The following is an 18,316-nucleotide window of genomic DNA, read 5'->3' as shown; positions in this document are numbered from 1 at the left end:
ACTTCAAACAATCCCTGTCATCAGCCTCTAGAAATCTAGTTCCATTGCGATTAGTCTATTGAATAAAATAGGCTACGCAAAATCTTATCAATGTCAAAAAAAACACATGCAGAAAACTAAAATCGGAGCTGCCTGTAAGCTTAGATGGCACTAACTCCACTTTCGGAACTTTATCTATACTTTAAACCTCTACTTGCAAACATAGGCTACGCTGCGTAATGTCATGCATTCGAATGCAAAATACTTCAGACGCAATGTCTTCTGTAGAATGATCTTGTTACAACGTTACAAGATTACCATAGGCCTACTGAATTGCGAGCAGGCAACGTTTGGACGATTATTTACATACTGTAGAGGTGTAGACCAGCCCAGACCATCATTTTAGGCTGAGGTTAATCCAGAATCTCGTGTTTTGAATATCAAAGTTTGGTAGATAGGCCTATAGCCGTTTGCACCTGTCACAAAAGGCAATCTGAAATGATGAAGTCACGTGGGATAAATACACATTCGTATTCCACTATGTTCTTTTTGCTGAGGTCAACCATCACGTTATACAATCTTTCGTCACACTATCAAGGGATATGTAAGCCTATAAAAAGATTTTATATACAGCTATGTAACAAATTTCAACACGTGGAATTCGGATCATCTTTAACGAGGAACTAAATTCACATCGTAACGAAGTGGAACCTGGACGACGTTATTGTGAGATTTGTTGATCTCAGGAAGCGTTTCGGTGCATGGTTCTATGGCGAAATTTTGCAGCAACTTTGTAAACATGATAAACAGTTCAGTGAGAGCAAGATTTTTTCCCAAACAACGTCGGTAACCAACACAAAAAGGGATGACACTAGTTGAACGAACAAATTCTCCGCTTTCGTTGATGTGCCGTTTAGGATTAAATTTCTCCGGATTATTCCAAATTTGAGGATCGTTGTGAACTCCCCATAAATTGATTAAAATCTGAAGAAGAATTTGTAAAACATAAACATTTTGTGATACTTATCATAATAGCCTACTTCTACATCGTCATGTTGTTCGTTATTGTTTCTTCCACAGTAGCTCAAATACAATTTAGGCTACATAGCCTACTCGCACTCAACAGCACTGCTCGGGGTTTTAAAGAGTTGGTTACACTGGTCGACGTGTTTCTTTTTTAAGTAAAATGGTGGCTTTCAAGACACACTATTTGTGCTGATTGCAAGCATGAAGTCGATTTTTTTCTATCACGTCAGCTTTTTCTTCAGACCTGATTTTGCTGTTTATCCCATCGAGGTTGTTACTTTGACTTTTCGAACATTAAATCATTTAAGCACTAAACTTTGTCAAAAGTGCCCTTTCATATTACCGAGTTTTTTTGTAGACATCATAAAGGTTAGATATTCTATACTTTTTTAAGTACCGTAAGTTATTACCTATTAATTATTTTTGAACGCTTTTTGAATCTTCTGATAACCCCAAATAAGGGTGAAACAGCATGTAGCCTAAATGATTTTAGAGACTAGTTGGCTAAAATTGCATTTGATGTAAATCGCTTTGCTTGGCTTTTTGCTTAGCACTGAGCACTTTTTGTAGTATTAATAGGCTAGTATTTATGGTTTAACGTACTTGATTGTGTATTTTTTTGTTAAACTGTTAGTGTTTACCACACAAAAAAGTCATGTACACATGTTGACTCATGTTGTCAACCTCCTCGTGGTGAGTCCCGGTAACTGCACAAAACAGGCTAATGACAACAAACAGAGACACATCAGGGCGTCTCTGGGGTGGTAAAAGGATAAACCTTCGGCCCCAAAGAACGAAGCCAGAAGTCCCAACATCCTATAGCTTAACGTTGAATGCCTTACGACTGCTAAAATCGATGTCGTACAAAGAATAGCTCAACAACAAAAGGCCCTTATCATCATCCTCCAGGAGACCCACTGCCACAGCGCAGACAGGCTAGTGATCCAAAATTACTCACTAGCTGGGTCAATCCTAAGCAGGACACACGGCCTAGCCACATTTTTCCACGAGAAGCTGAACTGGAGACTGGTTGAACAATCCTTTTCAGACTCAGAGATTGAATAGTTAAGTGTAGACGTCAACGGCTACAAAATCGGAAACATCTACAAGCCACCTTCTTCGCCATTCACTCCGACGGCCATCCCAGTGTACTCCCACCCCTGCCTCTACGCTGGTGATTTTAATTGCCAGCACGTCGCCTGGGGATATCGCATCACCAGACCTTCTGGTGCATGTCTGGCTAATTGGGCATCAAATAACAACTATGCCCCACTGTACAACTCCAAAGACGAAGCCAGCTTTACATCCGGCGATGGGGCACTGGAACAAACCCAGACATGGCCTTTGCTAGCACTGGCAATGACAATCAGCTTCCGGACAGACGTGTGCTACAGAAGTTCCCTCGGTCCCAACACCGACCTTCTCTCATCACCGCAATACCGCTCAAGACACCAATTCCGAGTGAACCAGTCAAGCGGTGGAACTTCCGTAAAGCCGACTGAAATCGCTTTAGCCTCCTTACCAACAAGTTCACAAATGAGTTACCTCCACCTAACTGTCACAATGTGGACGAGGCCTACCAGGACTTTTGCAACACTATCTTAACATGTGCCAAACAAGCCATCCCTCGAGGTCGTAGAAGTAACTACACTCCGTGCTGGGATGCAGAGTGCGAGCGCCTCTACCAATCTTTTGTTAGCTCTTCAGATGGTCAAACAACACCCTCAGCCGCCAAGGCTCTTCTGGAAAGACTCGATGCAAAAAGAAAAGAACGCTGGACAGAAACTATCCAATCTATCGATCTCTCGCACTCAAGCCGTACAGCGTGAAGCAAACTCAATAACCGGGACGATCAAGACAATCACCCCGACAATGTCCCATTCCTGCTAATAAGATCGCATCGCAGGTAATAAAAAATGGGATATATAAGCCATGTTTTTTTTTTGTTTTATTATCTTTATCCTGCATTGCGGGAAAGCGGACTTGAGCGCTATGCATCGGTGTACGCCTTCCGACGTACACCTGACCCACGCTGCAGCCGACTGCAATGTCTGTTTCCGGTGGTCTACTCTACGTATGACTTAAATTTGGTACTACCCATTACCCGAAATCGATCACTGGGTAGAGGCAATTATCGTAAAGTTTCTTGCCCAGAAAAACAACAGCAAGTGCGGGTGGCTGGAGTCGAACATGCAGGCTCTCGACTGCGAGCCCAACGCGCTAACCACTCGGCCACTGCTGCCATGTGATCGTACCTCCGATCGGTTTGTTACCAAAGAAGTGAAAAAGCTTTGGAAGATCAACACAACTGACCAGGAGAGCATTTTTAGCTCCTTCTCACGGAACGAATTCAATGCTGCTCTCAAGCACCTACAACCTGGTAAGGCCCCTGGTCCAGATAGGATATGTCCAGAGCTTGTCATGCACGCTGGTTATGTTCTAAAGTCCTGGTATGCGATTTCCTGTCGTCCTGCCTGCGCCGCCTCAAGATTCTTAAAGTATGGAGAATATCTCTGGTCGTCGCGATCCCTAAGCCAAACAAACCACTAGACGATGTAAAGAGATATCGCCCCATCTCCTTGCTCTGCATCCCTTTCAAGATCCTTGAGAGACTGATCTAAGCTCGTGTTGAACCAATAATTGACCCATTGCTTCCCAAAGAACAATGGATTCCGACACGGGAGGTCAACTGTAGACCAAGTCACACTACTAACTCAGGATATTGAGGAGAGTTTCTCAGCAAAAAAGAAAGCAGGGGCTGTCTTTATCGACCTAACAGCAGCCTATGACACTGTTTGGCACCGTGGCCTAGTCTAAAAACTACTCCACCTACTCCCTGACAGGCACACGGTCAAAATGATCATGGAACTCATCCACAACAGGAGTTTTACCCTTACCACCGGAAGCGGAAAACAAAGTAGACTGAGGCGACTCAAAAACGGTGTCCCACAGGGATCAGTCTTGGCTCCCCTCCTTTTCAATGTCTATATGCATGACCTACCATCAACAACATCTGACAAATATGCATATGCTGATGACTCGGCCATCTTGCACTCTGCGAAAGACTGGCAATCATTAGAAATGACGTTGAGCCAAGACATGACGACCATATCTGGATATCTTCATCAATGGAAACTGAAGCTCAGCGAAAGTAAAACTGTGACGGCAGCCTTCCATCTCAACAACAGGGAGGCAAAACGTGACTTGAAAGTGACCGTTAACGGCAAAATTTTGCCGCCCTGCCCAGAACCTACATACCTTGGGGTTACACTTGACAGGTCACTCACATACCGTCACCATTTACAGTCACTACGCAAAAAGCTGACATCTCGCGTCGACCTGCTGAGACGTTTGGCAGGCACAACTTGGGGTGCAGGTGCTGACACCTTGCACACTGCAACCCTGGCTTTGGTCCACTCCACTGCTGAATACTGCGCCCCTGCCTGGTGCGCAGTGCCCACACCCGCCTCATCGACAGCCCAATCAACGACGCATTGCGAACTGTGACTGGATGCCTGTGCCCAACTCCAACAGAGTATTTACCAATCCTCGCAGGCATCCAACCTGCTGAGCTTCGCCGAAAAGGAGCCATGATGCACCTGGCTCGCCGGGCGGGGGATCCTAACCACTTGCTTCATGCAAAACTCAACATCCCACCTCAGGAATCTCCCCGGCAATTAAAGTCAAAACACCCCTTTGTGCCAGCTGCTGTTGAATTACTACGTCCATTCAGCGATCATGCCATCAGCGCAGCACACTTCATGGAAGACACTTGGAATGCAGCGTGGTGTGCCACCGACACCAAACTACTGTACATGGTTTTATACCTCACCCGGTGGCGCGCCCCCTGGTATGGACCTGCCTCGGCCGACTTGGGTCAAGCTCAACAGAATCCGAACCGGAATCGGTCGCTTCCATTCCAACATGCACAAGTGGGGTTTTGCTCCCTCACCGGCCTGCGAATGCGGCGCGGAAGAACAAACTGCTGACCATGTCGTTCTCGAATGTCCCATCTACAAGGCACCAAATGGGATGCATGGTATAGCAACGCTGGACGAAGCTACACTCACCTGACTCTCCATCACTTGCCCTGAAATTTGATTTGATCTAGTCTCAAACGAAAAAAGAAGACACAAAAAAGTTAGGCTACAAGCCTATCTTGCTTGGCTATCTTGCTTTCTCCACACAATAAGAATGTCAAATGAAGGGCTCATAAGTGTTTGTCTGATACCAATGCAGCTTTTAATGCTCACCATTGCAAGGACAAACTTTTTATTCTGGTCATTAAGTTTGATGTCAAGTTATTAACGAATAAGCACTACTCCACTGTTGGCCCTGTAAACTAAATACAGTAAAGGCTTTGTGTAACTGTGCAAAGCATGGCCTCTATCTCAGGGGGAGGTGAGGGGGTGAGCAATGCAAAATCACCCCCCCCCCCCCTACTCATTTGGCTTTGTAAAGGTTTTGTGATATTTTATTGATCAAATTTTGAAAAAAATATTTCGGCTGTTGTTACTCATTCGGCTTTGAAAAGGTTTTGTGATATTTTAATGATCAAATTTTGAAAAAAATATTTCGGCTGTTATCACTTTTTTGAATTTTTGATTAGGCAACCATGAACTACGAGCCAGGCGTTTACACTGTGGAGTTTTAACTTAGTTTGCGTACCCAAAAATGCCCTTCCGTCAGTGGTGCCGAAGTTATTTGAGGATTGGGGGGATAAATCAAAATTTCATCAAATTTTAAACGATTTTGAACATTGGTGGGATGCATAGCCTACTTTTTACACAACTTTATTGGTAGGCCTAGGCCTACTGGTAGCCTATTAACTTTATTAAACAATCACCGGACCTCGGTAAATTAGCTGCTAACAGCTTAATATACAGACAAGAAATCATGGAGATAAAAGCGTTATCAGTGCTCTTGTGAATGACTGCTGCAAGATTAAGAAAGAAGCCAAGGAAAATTGGTACCCTCAGCGGGATTCGAACCTATGACCTTCGAATGAATAATAACCTACTTAGTTTTTCCAAAAAAAAACAGAAGTTATACTTTTCTTCCTGCTCTCTCCTTCACTAGAATCACTACACTTAGTGCACTATAGGACAAATGACACTATAGGACTATAGAAGACAATGCCTGGTAAGCTGGTTTAGCATCGTAGGCTACAGAGATTTGGTCCATTTGCCTTGCTGAATGCATCAATTCAATAGGCTAACTCATCGATTTTCTATTCAGCTCTGGATAATTTTTGACCATTTCAGGAACTAAGCCGGTCTTGAAAATTCGTGCAAGTACTTTATACTTTGCCGAATCGGAATTCAGGCTACTTTCAAACCGTTCGGTCAGTTCTGAGATAACTCTGTCCATGAACTGATTGTAAAGCATTTTATAATGTAGTAGTTGCTATCGAGCCTCTGCTCTGCTATCGATGTCTGCAGATATCGAGCCTCTGCTATCGATATCGAGCCTCTGCTATCGATGTCTGCAGTAGTTGCTATCGAGCCTCCACTCAATCTTTCAGGGACTCTGCTTCGCCGTGGTGCTTGCAAAGGCGTGATAAAATTAGCAGCAAACTTTTCCGGAAAGTAACTGCATTTTTGTAATTGTTCTCAAGCTCCTAATCACGATACTTCTCTCCAGTGATTTTCAGGGTCTGAAACAGCTCTTCACAAGAGTCAATGTCAAGCTTTTCTCCTTGCAACGTGATACTAAATTGCTCCATTAGTTCCAAAGGCTTGAAAATCAGCACATGTCCCAAATATGTTTGTGCGATTTCTTTATTACTGCAGTGCCGTGGCCTGGTCCAACTCGTCCTTAATACCTTCAATGAAGGTCCTTCATTGTCTAGCATCAAATCCAAGACAATTTAGAACTCTGATCAAATATCAATAAAAGAAAAATAACAGCAATTCGAGATGCTTGCAAACAACTAAATCGAAATACAACTTCATAACAAATAATTGTTTCTAAATTATTGGGAGGGGATGCTGCCAAAATATTGGGGAGATATATTCCCCCATCCCCCGTACTTTGGCACCACCACCTTCCTTCGGAAACATACTTTATGAAACGATTTGAAAACCCTGAGCACGTTGACGAGCAATGCAGCTGATGCTGCAATGGGGGGTCTGGGGGGCGTAGCCCTCCAGAAGTTGACATGACTATGACGATTTAGCCCACTGTCCGAAAATCCCTCCCCCCCCCCGAATTCTAAAAGTGGATAGAGCTCCTGCTGCAAAGTCTTCTTTTAAAATAGCAGTGTGCACTGCATACAATATTACACCATAGTAGGCTAAGTTAGATTTTTTCCGTAATTAAAAGAGAAAAGGATAACGTAATGAAAATATGAATATATGACAATATGCAAAATAATATTCAAAAATATTTTCATTCCATTGTAAAAGAAGTAAAAGAACTTTTATTCCGAGAGTTTTCATTTACCCAGTAGGCCTAAATATTGCAAAAAACAACAATACAAGTCGCCATGGTTCAAATACTTACCATTGTTCCAGCAGGAATGGAGTAGCCCATCGCTGATATTGGTTTGATCGATTTTCGAAATATGGTGTTCACTGGAGTTCGAAAACGAAACACCTCATGAAGAAAAGCACACGTCATCGGCATGCAATTTCGCATTGACATGGTTGGATTTTTTTCTTTTCCTGGGGAACAAAGTTAAAAAGTGTTTATGTTCTTTGCTTTGGTTTGATTATGGCTTATAAGTGATAAGTCTAAAGATCTCTACAATGGCAGCCAATATAAGGCTAAAATCAAAGAAAATCAACAAACGCCACTTATCAAGACGCCACAATGCAGATGATGAAGAGATTTTTGATGCAATAACTATGAGACCATGCGTAGATGACTGCAAATTAAATAAAACCCGGCCAAAGGCGTGAAAGCAACAAACAAACGAGGTCAAGTGAAGTAAAACAAGAAAAAAATATGAAACGATGTTTCAGTTTATGTTTTTCTCTTCTTGTTTTGATTTTACAAAAGAATGAAAAAAACAACAACATTCTATTCATCATATTTACAACTGCCCAGAATGTCACACAAAAAATAAAAAATCTGCTTCTTTTTAAGTAACGTAGTCAGACATTTTGACTCATAATACTTATTCTGTTTTTACTTTTTAAACGTTTTGACAAGAGTCCGGTGAGTACCCAAATCCAATGGTCGATAGCTTACATTTAACGATATAACAAAGCCTTGAAACTGTGTTGACTTGAGCAGATTCTGAATGTAGGTTAAGGTACTATACTGTACTTTCTATCGGCAAGCTTATCACCTTCCAACCGAGTTATACTGTACTAGTAAAGAAAAAGTAAGAGCATAGCTTCTTAATGGTAAGATTGCGCAGCCAAGACTCTGAAGAGCAACGCATATCTGCGGTGGATACAGCATTATGTATACAAAAACACACATTATTATTATAAATACCAGAGTGGCCGAGTGGGGGAACCGGCTTTATGAGCAAACAACAACTTCGCAGCATGGTTTACGTCTGAACTTCACCATTATAACCAACTGTAGATAGAAACCAATGATCGCATCTGTTACGGTACCACTATGGATTGGCAACTGAAACGATTATCAATAAATTTCACTTGTATTAGGCTATTAATTAATTAATACTAAGTGTCTTGTAGGTAAACAGTTCCAGTAGGCTGCCTAATAAGGGTGTTCATAAAAAAGTAGGTCCAATTTACAATATTTAAAATCTTTTTCTTGGTTTTGACTCAAAATAAAAGCAATTTTAATGTAACTTCACTTCCAACCAAAACATAATTTGCTCTAAACTACCTAGAACAGTGTCGATTTCCGTTTGCACTAATTCTTGATATTCTGGAAAGTGGAGCCAGCATAGAATAGCCCAGGATATCACTACAGAAGTAGTTTCAGTCCCGCCTCCCAGTAGATCGATTATTTGATGTCTCAATTGCTCATCCTGTGAATCAAGAAACATGGTGTCAAACCAGTGAAGTGAAGAGGACAAAACATGGTTTGATGCGAGAAAATGGTATAGATATTAATCAATGCGATGCATAGATTAATCAGTAACACTACAATACCGTAAATAATGTTTCGATTATAGTCTTTTTGTGTTATCTCTAGTGAAAGATTGGGTTTTGGCGAATGGGTTTCTTATGGTCGGACAATGTTTGCTAAGCACTCCTGATATACCGGTACGACTTCTAAGCTCAGAAGGGGCGAAATCTCTTCAAACTGGAAAGTGAATGCCACAGGGTTAAGGAAATAAAACTTACAGTAAATATATCTTTGTTTTTGCCAACCTCTTGTTCGTTCAGAAACAAATCAATATAATCCTTCAAGTTGTCAGGATCCAAATTTGCTTTGTGTTCCTTTATTATAGGATCCGCAAAATCTACAAAGAGGAAACCGTCTTGATGTTTCGTGTGATGCTAGAATGCCCAAAGTAGTCGTTTTGACTAGGCCTACTTAATTGTGAAAAGTAAAAAGCTTTTTATGGTATGTTTTGATTTTAAGAAAATCCTGTTGCGACTTTTAATCAATTCAGGCCCTAAACGGTGTAGCCTAGACTACAGTGAATGTCTAAAGTTGCAGAATTTAATTTGGATGCCCAAAGTAGTCTAGTCATGCTGATAAACCCGTGTGCGGTGTGCCTACCTATGTAGCCTAGTTCAGTGATTCTCAACGTGGTCTAGGTGGACCACTGGTGGTCCACCTGGAATTTCTGTTGGTACACAGAGAGTTCTATAAATCCTTGATAAAACGTTCTTCAAAATTGAAAATTGCATCATTTACTACAGTAAATTATATAAAGACTGCATACAGGTGCAAGAAATTTATGTAGCATGTTACTGTATATTTTTCAGACGTTAAATTAAGTAAGGTATTATGCACTGCTTTTAAATTAACAAAATGTTGGAAGCTCCTGTTGCTAAGAGGGCAAAACTGAGACATCGTCACATCACCATGACATTACTATTTTATTGAAACAATATGTGCAATATGTCTTCTTAGAATAAAACTTTTAATTAAAATTATGTGTATTCAAGAAGCCTAGTTAAGGTTGAGTGTGCAAATTAAGAGGCCCTCTGTCCTCCGAAAAAAATATATACAAGTTTTACCGTTGGGTCCATTGGACCCCAAATTTCAAAGTACTTGTTTTGGACAAAAAAAGCAGCTCCGATGAAGAAATTAAAGCTCAGTAGGAAAGGACGTAACATACTACAAAAATCATAACTTATAAACACTGTAGAAAAAACAAAAATACTCGGAATTTAACAAACAAGTCATACAGTAGCCTATGCACAAACCAAACTGATACGGAATTGGTCTAGTCTTGAGCAATGGTCAAACTGTTGAGAGATTTGGCTAAAAAACGCATATTAGGCCTACATAGGCCTATTAGTTCACAAGAAATACTCTGAGTTTATTTGTTATCACATTGGTTGCCAATGATTTGCGAATGTTCTTGGCAAACGTTGAGTTTGCAAGTAGTACAGAATTGTTTGCATTTTTGGTCTTTGTATCTTTCGCCAAGATAGCATCTAGCCTTCTTTGATTTTGGCGCCTAATCGTTAACAGCTCTTTTTTTTATTTTGTTGCGGATTTAGATGTCTGGTTGATATTGAAGTCGAAGCTGGTAATCCAGCAAGATCTTTTCCTAGTTAGATCTAAAATTTTCTTCTCTTCCATGCTGAATGTTGTGCTGCTATTTTCACCTTACAATTGATGCCATATCACAAAAGCATTGACAGCAGTGACATCGATCACATTGTAAAATAAAACTATCGGCCATCTTCTCGTTATTCTTTTTGAAGTGTATTTCCTAATAGTCTGGGAGCCTACGACAGAAGATTTCACCCCATAAGGTACAAAAGGTTTGACCCCTTGAAGTTACTGGGGTCAACCATGTCACTCACAAAAAGTATGGAAGATTGACCGCACCGGGTGGATCTGGACCCTAGAGCCCCCTAAAAAGCCCAAAAAGGGGGTTAATTTCACCCCATAAGGTACATGGACCAAACTTGGTGAAAACGAAGTTCTATGTCAGGACATCACAAAAATATCAAATCTAACAATATTTTCGAGTGGAAAGGTGATGTAAGACTCCCCCCAAAGTGACCCCCCAGGGGGTTAATTTCACCCCATAAGGTACATGGACCAAAGTTGGTCAAAATGAAGTCTTATGTCAGGACATCACAAAAATATCAAATCTAACAATATTTTCGGGTGGAAAGGTGGTGTAAGATGACTTCAAAGTGACTTTCCTTAATGTGACCCCCTCGGAAGGTGTATTTCACCCCATAAAGTACATGGACCAAACTTGGTCAAAACGAAGTCTTATGTCAGGACATCACAAAAATATCAAATCTAACAATATTTTCGGGTGGAAAGGTGATGTAAGATGTCATCAAAGTGACCCCCAGAGGGTTTATTTCACCATAGAGTACATGGACCAAACGTGGTCAAAACGAAGTCTTCTAGGGCACCACAAAATATCAAATCTAACAATACTCTCAGTTGGAAAGGTGATAAAAGACCTACCCAAAAGTGAATCTCCTCCTATAGTTTAATTTACTTCATCCCTTTCTCGAACCAACCTTGGTGTAACGAAAGTGCTATGCCAGGACAGTACGAATGGATTAAATTTAAAAATATTTTTATATAGGTTTTGATGAAATACATTCACAAGCTGTCCCATGATGCATGAAATGGAACTATAGCCTACTTTACAAAAAGTTTTTGTATAAATCATATTAAGTCAATCGAAAAAAGGCAACAGAACATGACAATACATGGCTTTGTAACACCAAAAACAGAAAGTACACAAGAAGCATATAGGCTACAGTAGCCAGAAAATTGATCCAAGATCTTGATACCACCACTAAATGTGGACTTAATCGAACAGCTGACTATCCAAATCAAAACGTTTCGAAATGAATCATTTGGAACGTTAATTTAGGCAGTAATGAACATTTTCCAGCTGCTACAATAAATAACCTAATAAACCCAATGCAGTAAATTTTTATTTAATGCCATTTGCTTCATGTCTCCAATCAGTTATCGTAACTGTTCATTCATAAACAGAGATTGTTCGTGTAAATGTAAACGGTCGTTTCTTTATTCTTCATTGTCACTGCTGTCGCTTTCACTTTCTTCATCTTATTCTTCAGATTCATACAATTCTCCTGTTATATACAGAGATAAAGCAAGCTGTCTGCGATGTACCAGCCCCAAGCAATGTGGTTATCCGCACGTCTGACACTGACTGTCTTGTAATTGGCTTAGGTTGCTATGGAACTTTTGATCCTTCATTAAAGATATGGATAGAAGCTGGCTTGCAAAGCAATAACACGCAGCGGTACATCAACATCAACCAGCTGCATAGGCCTACCGCACTTGGAGTGACGATTTGCAAGTGTTTACCTGCATATCATGCCTTTACAGATTCTGATTACACCTCGTCATTTAGCAGGAAAGGGAAAGTGCGGCCGCTGAAATTACTCCAAGGAAACCACGAAGCGCAGGCAGCTTTTAGCCAACTCGGACACGACAAAGAAATTAGTGAAGACACTATCATCGCCATAGAGAACTTTGTGTGTAACATGTACAAAAACAAGAAAATTAATTATGTCAACGAAGTCCGTTTACAAATGTTTTTAGACGGCTACAAACCCAAAAAAGAAAATGAAAGGATATCATGCATACCAGAAGCTACTGTAGATAGTAGTACTCTACCACTTTGTTTACGAGTACTTCTCCAGAAGACAAGGCGCACACATCTCATCACAAGATGGTGGTTATCTTCAACTAGAAGTGAACAAGCAGCAACGTTGCTGCTAGAGTATGGCTGGAAAGAAGAAGGAGGTTCTTATAAAGTGGTGTGGTTTGAAGGTAAAGGTATAAAGCATCTTTAGATGTCTCTGCGTGGAATCTGATCTCATCCAGGAAAGTCAAGAAGAAGGTAAACAGCATTGGATGTCGCTTGGGTTACCCTTTATAAATATAAAACTTTCTCCTGGTCTATCAGTCGTTTACTTTCTTACTGTAAACATTAGCCAATAACTGGCTGTAAAGTTTCGTTTTAGAAACCTATAACCAATAGTTTCTGCAATCTTGAGAAAAATGCCTGGGTGCACTAAATAACAAATAAATGTTGAACTTTTTCCAGTTAATAGTAAGTTGCAATGTTGCATTATTCGAAGAAAAATAGACGTCTGTAAAAGATAATAAAATTACTATTGTATGTTACGCATATCTGTAGTGCATAATAGCAATTGTTTCGTACAGTCTTTATTTCTCTGTATATAACAGGAGAATTGTATGAATCTGAAGAATAAGACGAAGAAAGTAAAAGCGACACCAGTGATTGATTGATTGATTGAATCTTTATCCTCGGACTGGGAAAGCTTCTTGCAGAGCTTAATCCTGGCAGTTTCGCATACTTGTAGAGGCTTTGAATCACTGGCGCAGGCCCGGTCACCGAGATTGACAGAGTGAAGTTTCCGATTGTTGAAGGCTTGTTGTCGGGGAATTATTCCATCCATTAGATACCGCTGAATGGAGAGCAGCCCTTAACGTGCGTTGCTCAAGCGCACACCCCAAGAGTCGAACCAGCGCCGCTATTGATCTTGAAGCTTCTTCGTTCCAGAAGTGACGCGCTAACCAATTGAGTTACCGTTTACATTTACACAAACAATCTCTGTTTATGAATGAACAGTTACAATAACTGATTGGAGACATGAAGCAAATGGCATTAAACAAAAATTTACTACATTGGGTTTATTGGGTTATTTATTGTAGCAGCTGGAAAATGTTCATTACAGCCTAAATTAACGTTCCAAATGATTCATTTCGAAACGTTTTGATTTGGATAGTCAGCTGTTCGATTAAGTCCACATTTAGTGGTGGTATCAAGATCTTGGATCAATTTTCCGGCTACTGTAGCCTATATGCTTCTTACGTACTTTCTGTTTTTGGTGTTACAAAGCCATGTATTGTCATGTCCTGTTGCCTTTTTTCGATTGACTTAATATGATTTATACAAAAACTTTTTGTAAAGTAGGCTATAGTTCCATTTCATGCATCATGGGACAGCTTGTGAATGTATTTCATCAAAACCTATATAAAAATATTTTTAAATTTAATCCATTCGTACTATCCTGGCATAGCACTTTCGTTACACCAAGGTTGGTTCGAGAAAGGGATGAAGTAAATTAAACTATAGGAGGAGATTCACTTTTGGGTAGGTCTTTTATCACCTTTCCAACTGAGAGAATTGTTAGATTTGATATTTTGTGGTGCCCTAGAAGACTTCGTTTTGACCACGTTTGGTCCATGTACTCTATGGTGAAATAAACCCTCTGGGGGTCACTTTGATGACATCTTACATCACCTTTCCACCCGAAAATATTGTTAGATTTGATATTTTTGTGATGTCCTGACATAAGACTTCGTTTTGACCAAGTTTGGTCCATGTACTTTACGGGGTGAAATACACCTTCCGAGGGGGTCACATTAAGGAAAGTCACTTTGAAGTCATCTTACACCACCTTTCCACCCGAAAATATTGTTAGATTTGATATTTTTGTGATGTCCTGACATAAGACTTCATTTTGACCAACTTTGGTCCATGTACCTTATGGGGTGGAATAAACCTTCCGAGGGGGTCACATTAAGGGAAGTCACTTTGAAGGCATCTTACATCACCTTTCCACCCGAAAATATTGTTAGATTTGATATTTTTGTGATGTCCTGACATAAGACTTCATTTTGACCAAGTTTGGTCCATGTACCTTATGGGGTGGAATAAACCTTCCGAGGGGGTCACATTAAGGGAAGTCACTTTGAAGGCATCTTACATCACCTTTCCACCCGAAAATATTGTTAGATTTGATATTTTTGTGATGTCCTGACATAAGACTTCGTTTTGACCAACTTTGGTCCATGTACCTTATGGGGTGAAATTAACCCCCTGGGGGGTCACTTTGGGGGGAGTCTTACATCACCTTTCCACTCGAAAATATTGTTAGATTTGATATTTTTGTGATGTCCTGACATAGAACTTCGTTTTCACCAAGTTTGGTCCATGTACCTTATGGGGTGAAATTAACCCCCTTTTTGGGCTTTTTAGGGGGCTCTAGGGTCCAGATCCACCCGGTGCGGTCAATCTTCCATACTTTTTGTGAGTGACATGGTTGACCCCAGTAACTTCAAGGGGTCAAACCTTTTGTACCTTATGGGGTGAAATCTTCTGTCGTAGGCTCTCGGTCTATAACCATTCTGTCAATTGTGTCGACTCCTCTTTTAGTGCTGTTGTAATACAAGATTACTTCGAATGCAGCAGGCTTGGGGTCCATTAGGCCCCACGGTACAAGATGCTATTATTTTTTTTCTATGCTACCAGCTTTTATCTGAGATCAGTAATTATTATATTGTCCAAAAGATCAAGCAATGCTCTGAAAAGTCAAGGTATATCAATATCGCATCTGCTATATGTCCTGAAAAATCGCAGAGCGAAATTTCTTTTGGGGTCCATTGGACCCCACGGTAGACAGATGGTTGAGAGGGTTTGCTTAATCAGTTAATTACGCATTACTTTAAGGACTAAGATTGAACACGCCCTTGAGTTTTCTGACCAATGTGCAATACATACAGCTTCGACTAGTGGCGTTGATGAGGCGTCAACATAGCAAAGTGGTCCATCGAATATTTTTTTATTGGCTAAAAAAGGTTGAGAGTCACTGGCCTAGTAGACATAATTAGTAAAAGTAGAGCTTGATTGATGAAGAACAGCGAAGTCTACACGAAAGCTCTCAAACAAAAACGTTTCATAGTGACCTTCCCTTAGAATTAGATAATTCAAATCCAAATGTAAGCCTACAACTGGAGCGTAATAAAACTGAAAGAACCCAAACTTCTCATGGTGCAACATCAGGGACACATATAGGAGTTCAATCCAAAGCATTGTGAGAAAATGTTCTGGTCCCTCGTATTATGCCCGTAGAATTGTAATTAAAGCTAGTCCAACAAGTGCCTGGAGATTGATCATCGGCAAGTTTGTCCCTAAGCACAGTGGCGTAGCCAGGAAAAAATTTTGGGGGGGGCCAAATATTTGATGAATTGAAGAGAACGACAAAGTGTTTAATTTGAGCCATCGCCACCTGATGTGCAGTGGTGTATCCTGGTGGGTTGAGCAAGGAAAGCAATAAAGCTGGTGGAGGTTAGAGCGTGCCGAAGGCACGCGTATTCTAAGGGGGTCCGGGGGCATGCTCCCCCGGAAAAATTTTGCAAAATTACACTCAAATAATGGATTAATAGCGCTTTCTGAAAACACTTTTAAGGTAATATTTGTATGAAATTTATTAGCAGATAAACAGCTATTAACTTATTAAAGGTAGAAACTTACACACGAACGGGCAAAAACTTGTTAACTTACACACGAACGTGCAAAAACTGCGGCTAAAATTAGAGAACACCAAAAACTCAGCTACACAAAAACTCAATAACTACAAAAAACCCAACAGAGTAAGCCATTCTGAAATTGCTTTTACAAATTAATTAAAAGAAACGTAAATCGCGTAAATTTTGCGCGATTTACGATTTGCAAAATTTATTGGTGTCTTTCTGTGTGTCTAAAACAAGTCCTTGGGGGTGTTAATAGCCAGATGTCTTGGAAAACGTTATAAATTTCTACAAATTTTATTATATTTTCAACAAAGGAATCAACTTTGGAATCTAAACTTGGAAAATTTGGGGGGGGCCATGGCCCCTTTCGCCCCCCCCTGGCTACGCCTATGCCTAAGCATATAGCCTATTAGGAAGTGTAGCCTATTAGGAAGTGTAGCCTATTAGGAAGTGTAGCCTATTAGTGTTCCAGACAATTGTTCACCAAATCAAACGTCATATAAAACCGTTCAGGTCTACTGAATCTTAGCATATTACGTCATGGAATTTTTCCTAAAAAAATGAGCCAAGATTGCACCATCGTTCGTAAGACTTGTATCCCACCTGTTGAAACATGAAACATTGCATCATCACCTTTGAACACCTGTTGAGAATTGCTTCACAATGCCTTTTATTATTACGTCACAGAAACTGCTTACGTGCGTTTGAAATATTGCAATCTATTCTGGTCATTCTTAAAATTGTTGCTTGAAGAGTTGGTCGCATATTTAACTGTTTTGCTTAGTGCTTGCCAGCTGGACAAAATTTCCGTCTTTTACCTAAGTAGTTTGGATTGTAGTGACAAGTTTTTAGTGGTGTATCGCGTTGCACCCCATTTTCGATAGCCAGTTGGCTAATTTCACAGAAATACAATTCTTGAATAGACGTTTCCAGAAGAGTGTTTCTTTCGGTCATTGCATACAGACGAACGGATCCGAGAATCTTATGTTACACTTTTCCCACGAAGAGATTATGGTTTACCGTTGTGACCATAAATAATAAAAGACGAGTTTTTGTTGGTTGGTAGGCCACAGAAGCACATAAATAATAAAAGACGATTGTTGTTGGTTGGTAGGCTACAGCAGCAAAAGATTAAAGCCGTTTTCTTCTCAGTTGGTGCAGAAGAACTTAAAGCACAAGAAAATTAAAGACTTTTCTTCTCAGTTGGTAGTAAAGAACTTCAAACTAAAAATTAAAGGCGTTTCTTTGTTGGTTCTGAAGAAAAAAACAACATTGACATTCATTGGCAAGAAAAAAGATTAAAGACAATCGATCAGTGCTTGAAGATTCAAGTGGACGAATCCAAGCAAGTTTTGTGGAACTTTAGTAGGACTTCATATACCCGTACTACGGTATTGTGCATTTAAATTCTTTTTTGTGTTTTTACGCTCTTTGCAGTTAAGTTTTTTATAACTACTGTAATAATTTTGTGTGTTTGTGTAACTTAATTTTTTAATTGTTAAATTTAGCCCCAACATTTAATATGTCTACACTCGGTGGCGACAGGGACTCGACCGCCGTCGACTCGACTGAGTTTAGGCCTGATGATGTTCTTTGCGGTCGGGCAGGCCATTCTGGAGAGGGACCCAGTAACGATGAGGCTAAGTCAGTTCGAGAGGCCCGCGAGAGCTGAGGCCGACGCAAGAGTTGCTGAGGCCACCGCGAGAGCTGCTGAGGCCGTACGAGCAGAAGCCGCCGCGAGAGCCGAAGCGAGAGCTGCTGAGGCCGCCGCGAGAGCCGAAGCGAGAGCTGCTGAGTTCGCACTCAAAGACGCTCAGTTGAGGGCTGAACAACGTAAAGAGTTAGTTTTAGCTGAATATCGATCAGAGTTGGGCTCCCGGCGTAGTTCTAAGAAGTGCTCTTCTAG

At 40.6% G+C, this 18,316-nt stretch overlaps 1 protein-coding gene across 2 annotated transcripts in view; it reads right to left on the bottom strand.

The window, feature by feature from the left end:
• Positions 1 to 279: 279 nt before the first annotated feature.
• LOC145765558 (cytochrome P450 2J1-like) overlaps positions 280 to 18,316 on the bottom strand; it is a 49,083-nt gene continuing 31,046 nt past the window's right edge. Inside the window, exons 3-7 of one of the 2 annotated variants that reach the window (XM_082577393.1) lie at positions 9,279 to 9,397; positions 8,815 to 8,959; positions 8,452 to 8,592; positions 7,510 to 7,670; positions 280 to 963 (exon numbers count right to left, since the gene is read on the bottom strand). In XM_082577393.1, the coding sequence (XP_082433519.1) occupies positions 8,579 to 8,592; positions 8,815 to 8,959; positions 9,279 to 9,397 (278 nt within the window). In that variant the 3' untranslated portion in view covers positions 280 to 963; positions 7,510 to 7,670; positions 8,452 to 8,578. Of the gene's footprint in view, positions 964 to 7,509; positions 7,671 to 8,451; positions 8,593 to 8,814; positions 8,960 to 9,278; positions 9,398 to 18,316 lie in introns of those variants that run through there. The other variant, XM_082577392.1, reaches the window with a different exon arrangement.

The sequence above is a fragment of the Aplidium turbinatum genome, chromosome 2, assembly GCF_918807975.1.
Source record: "Aplidium turbinatum chromosome 2, kaAplTurb1.1, whole genome shotgun sequence".
Classification (NCBI taxonomy): Eukaryota; Metazoa; Chordata; class Ascidiacea; order Aplousobranchia; family Polyclinidae; genus Aplidium; species Aplidium turbinatum.
The sequence above is the reverse complement of the archived record's forward strand: the minus strand, read 5'-3'. Positions and strand labels throughout refer to the sequence as shown.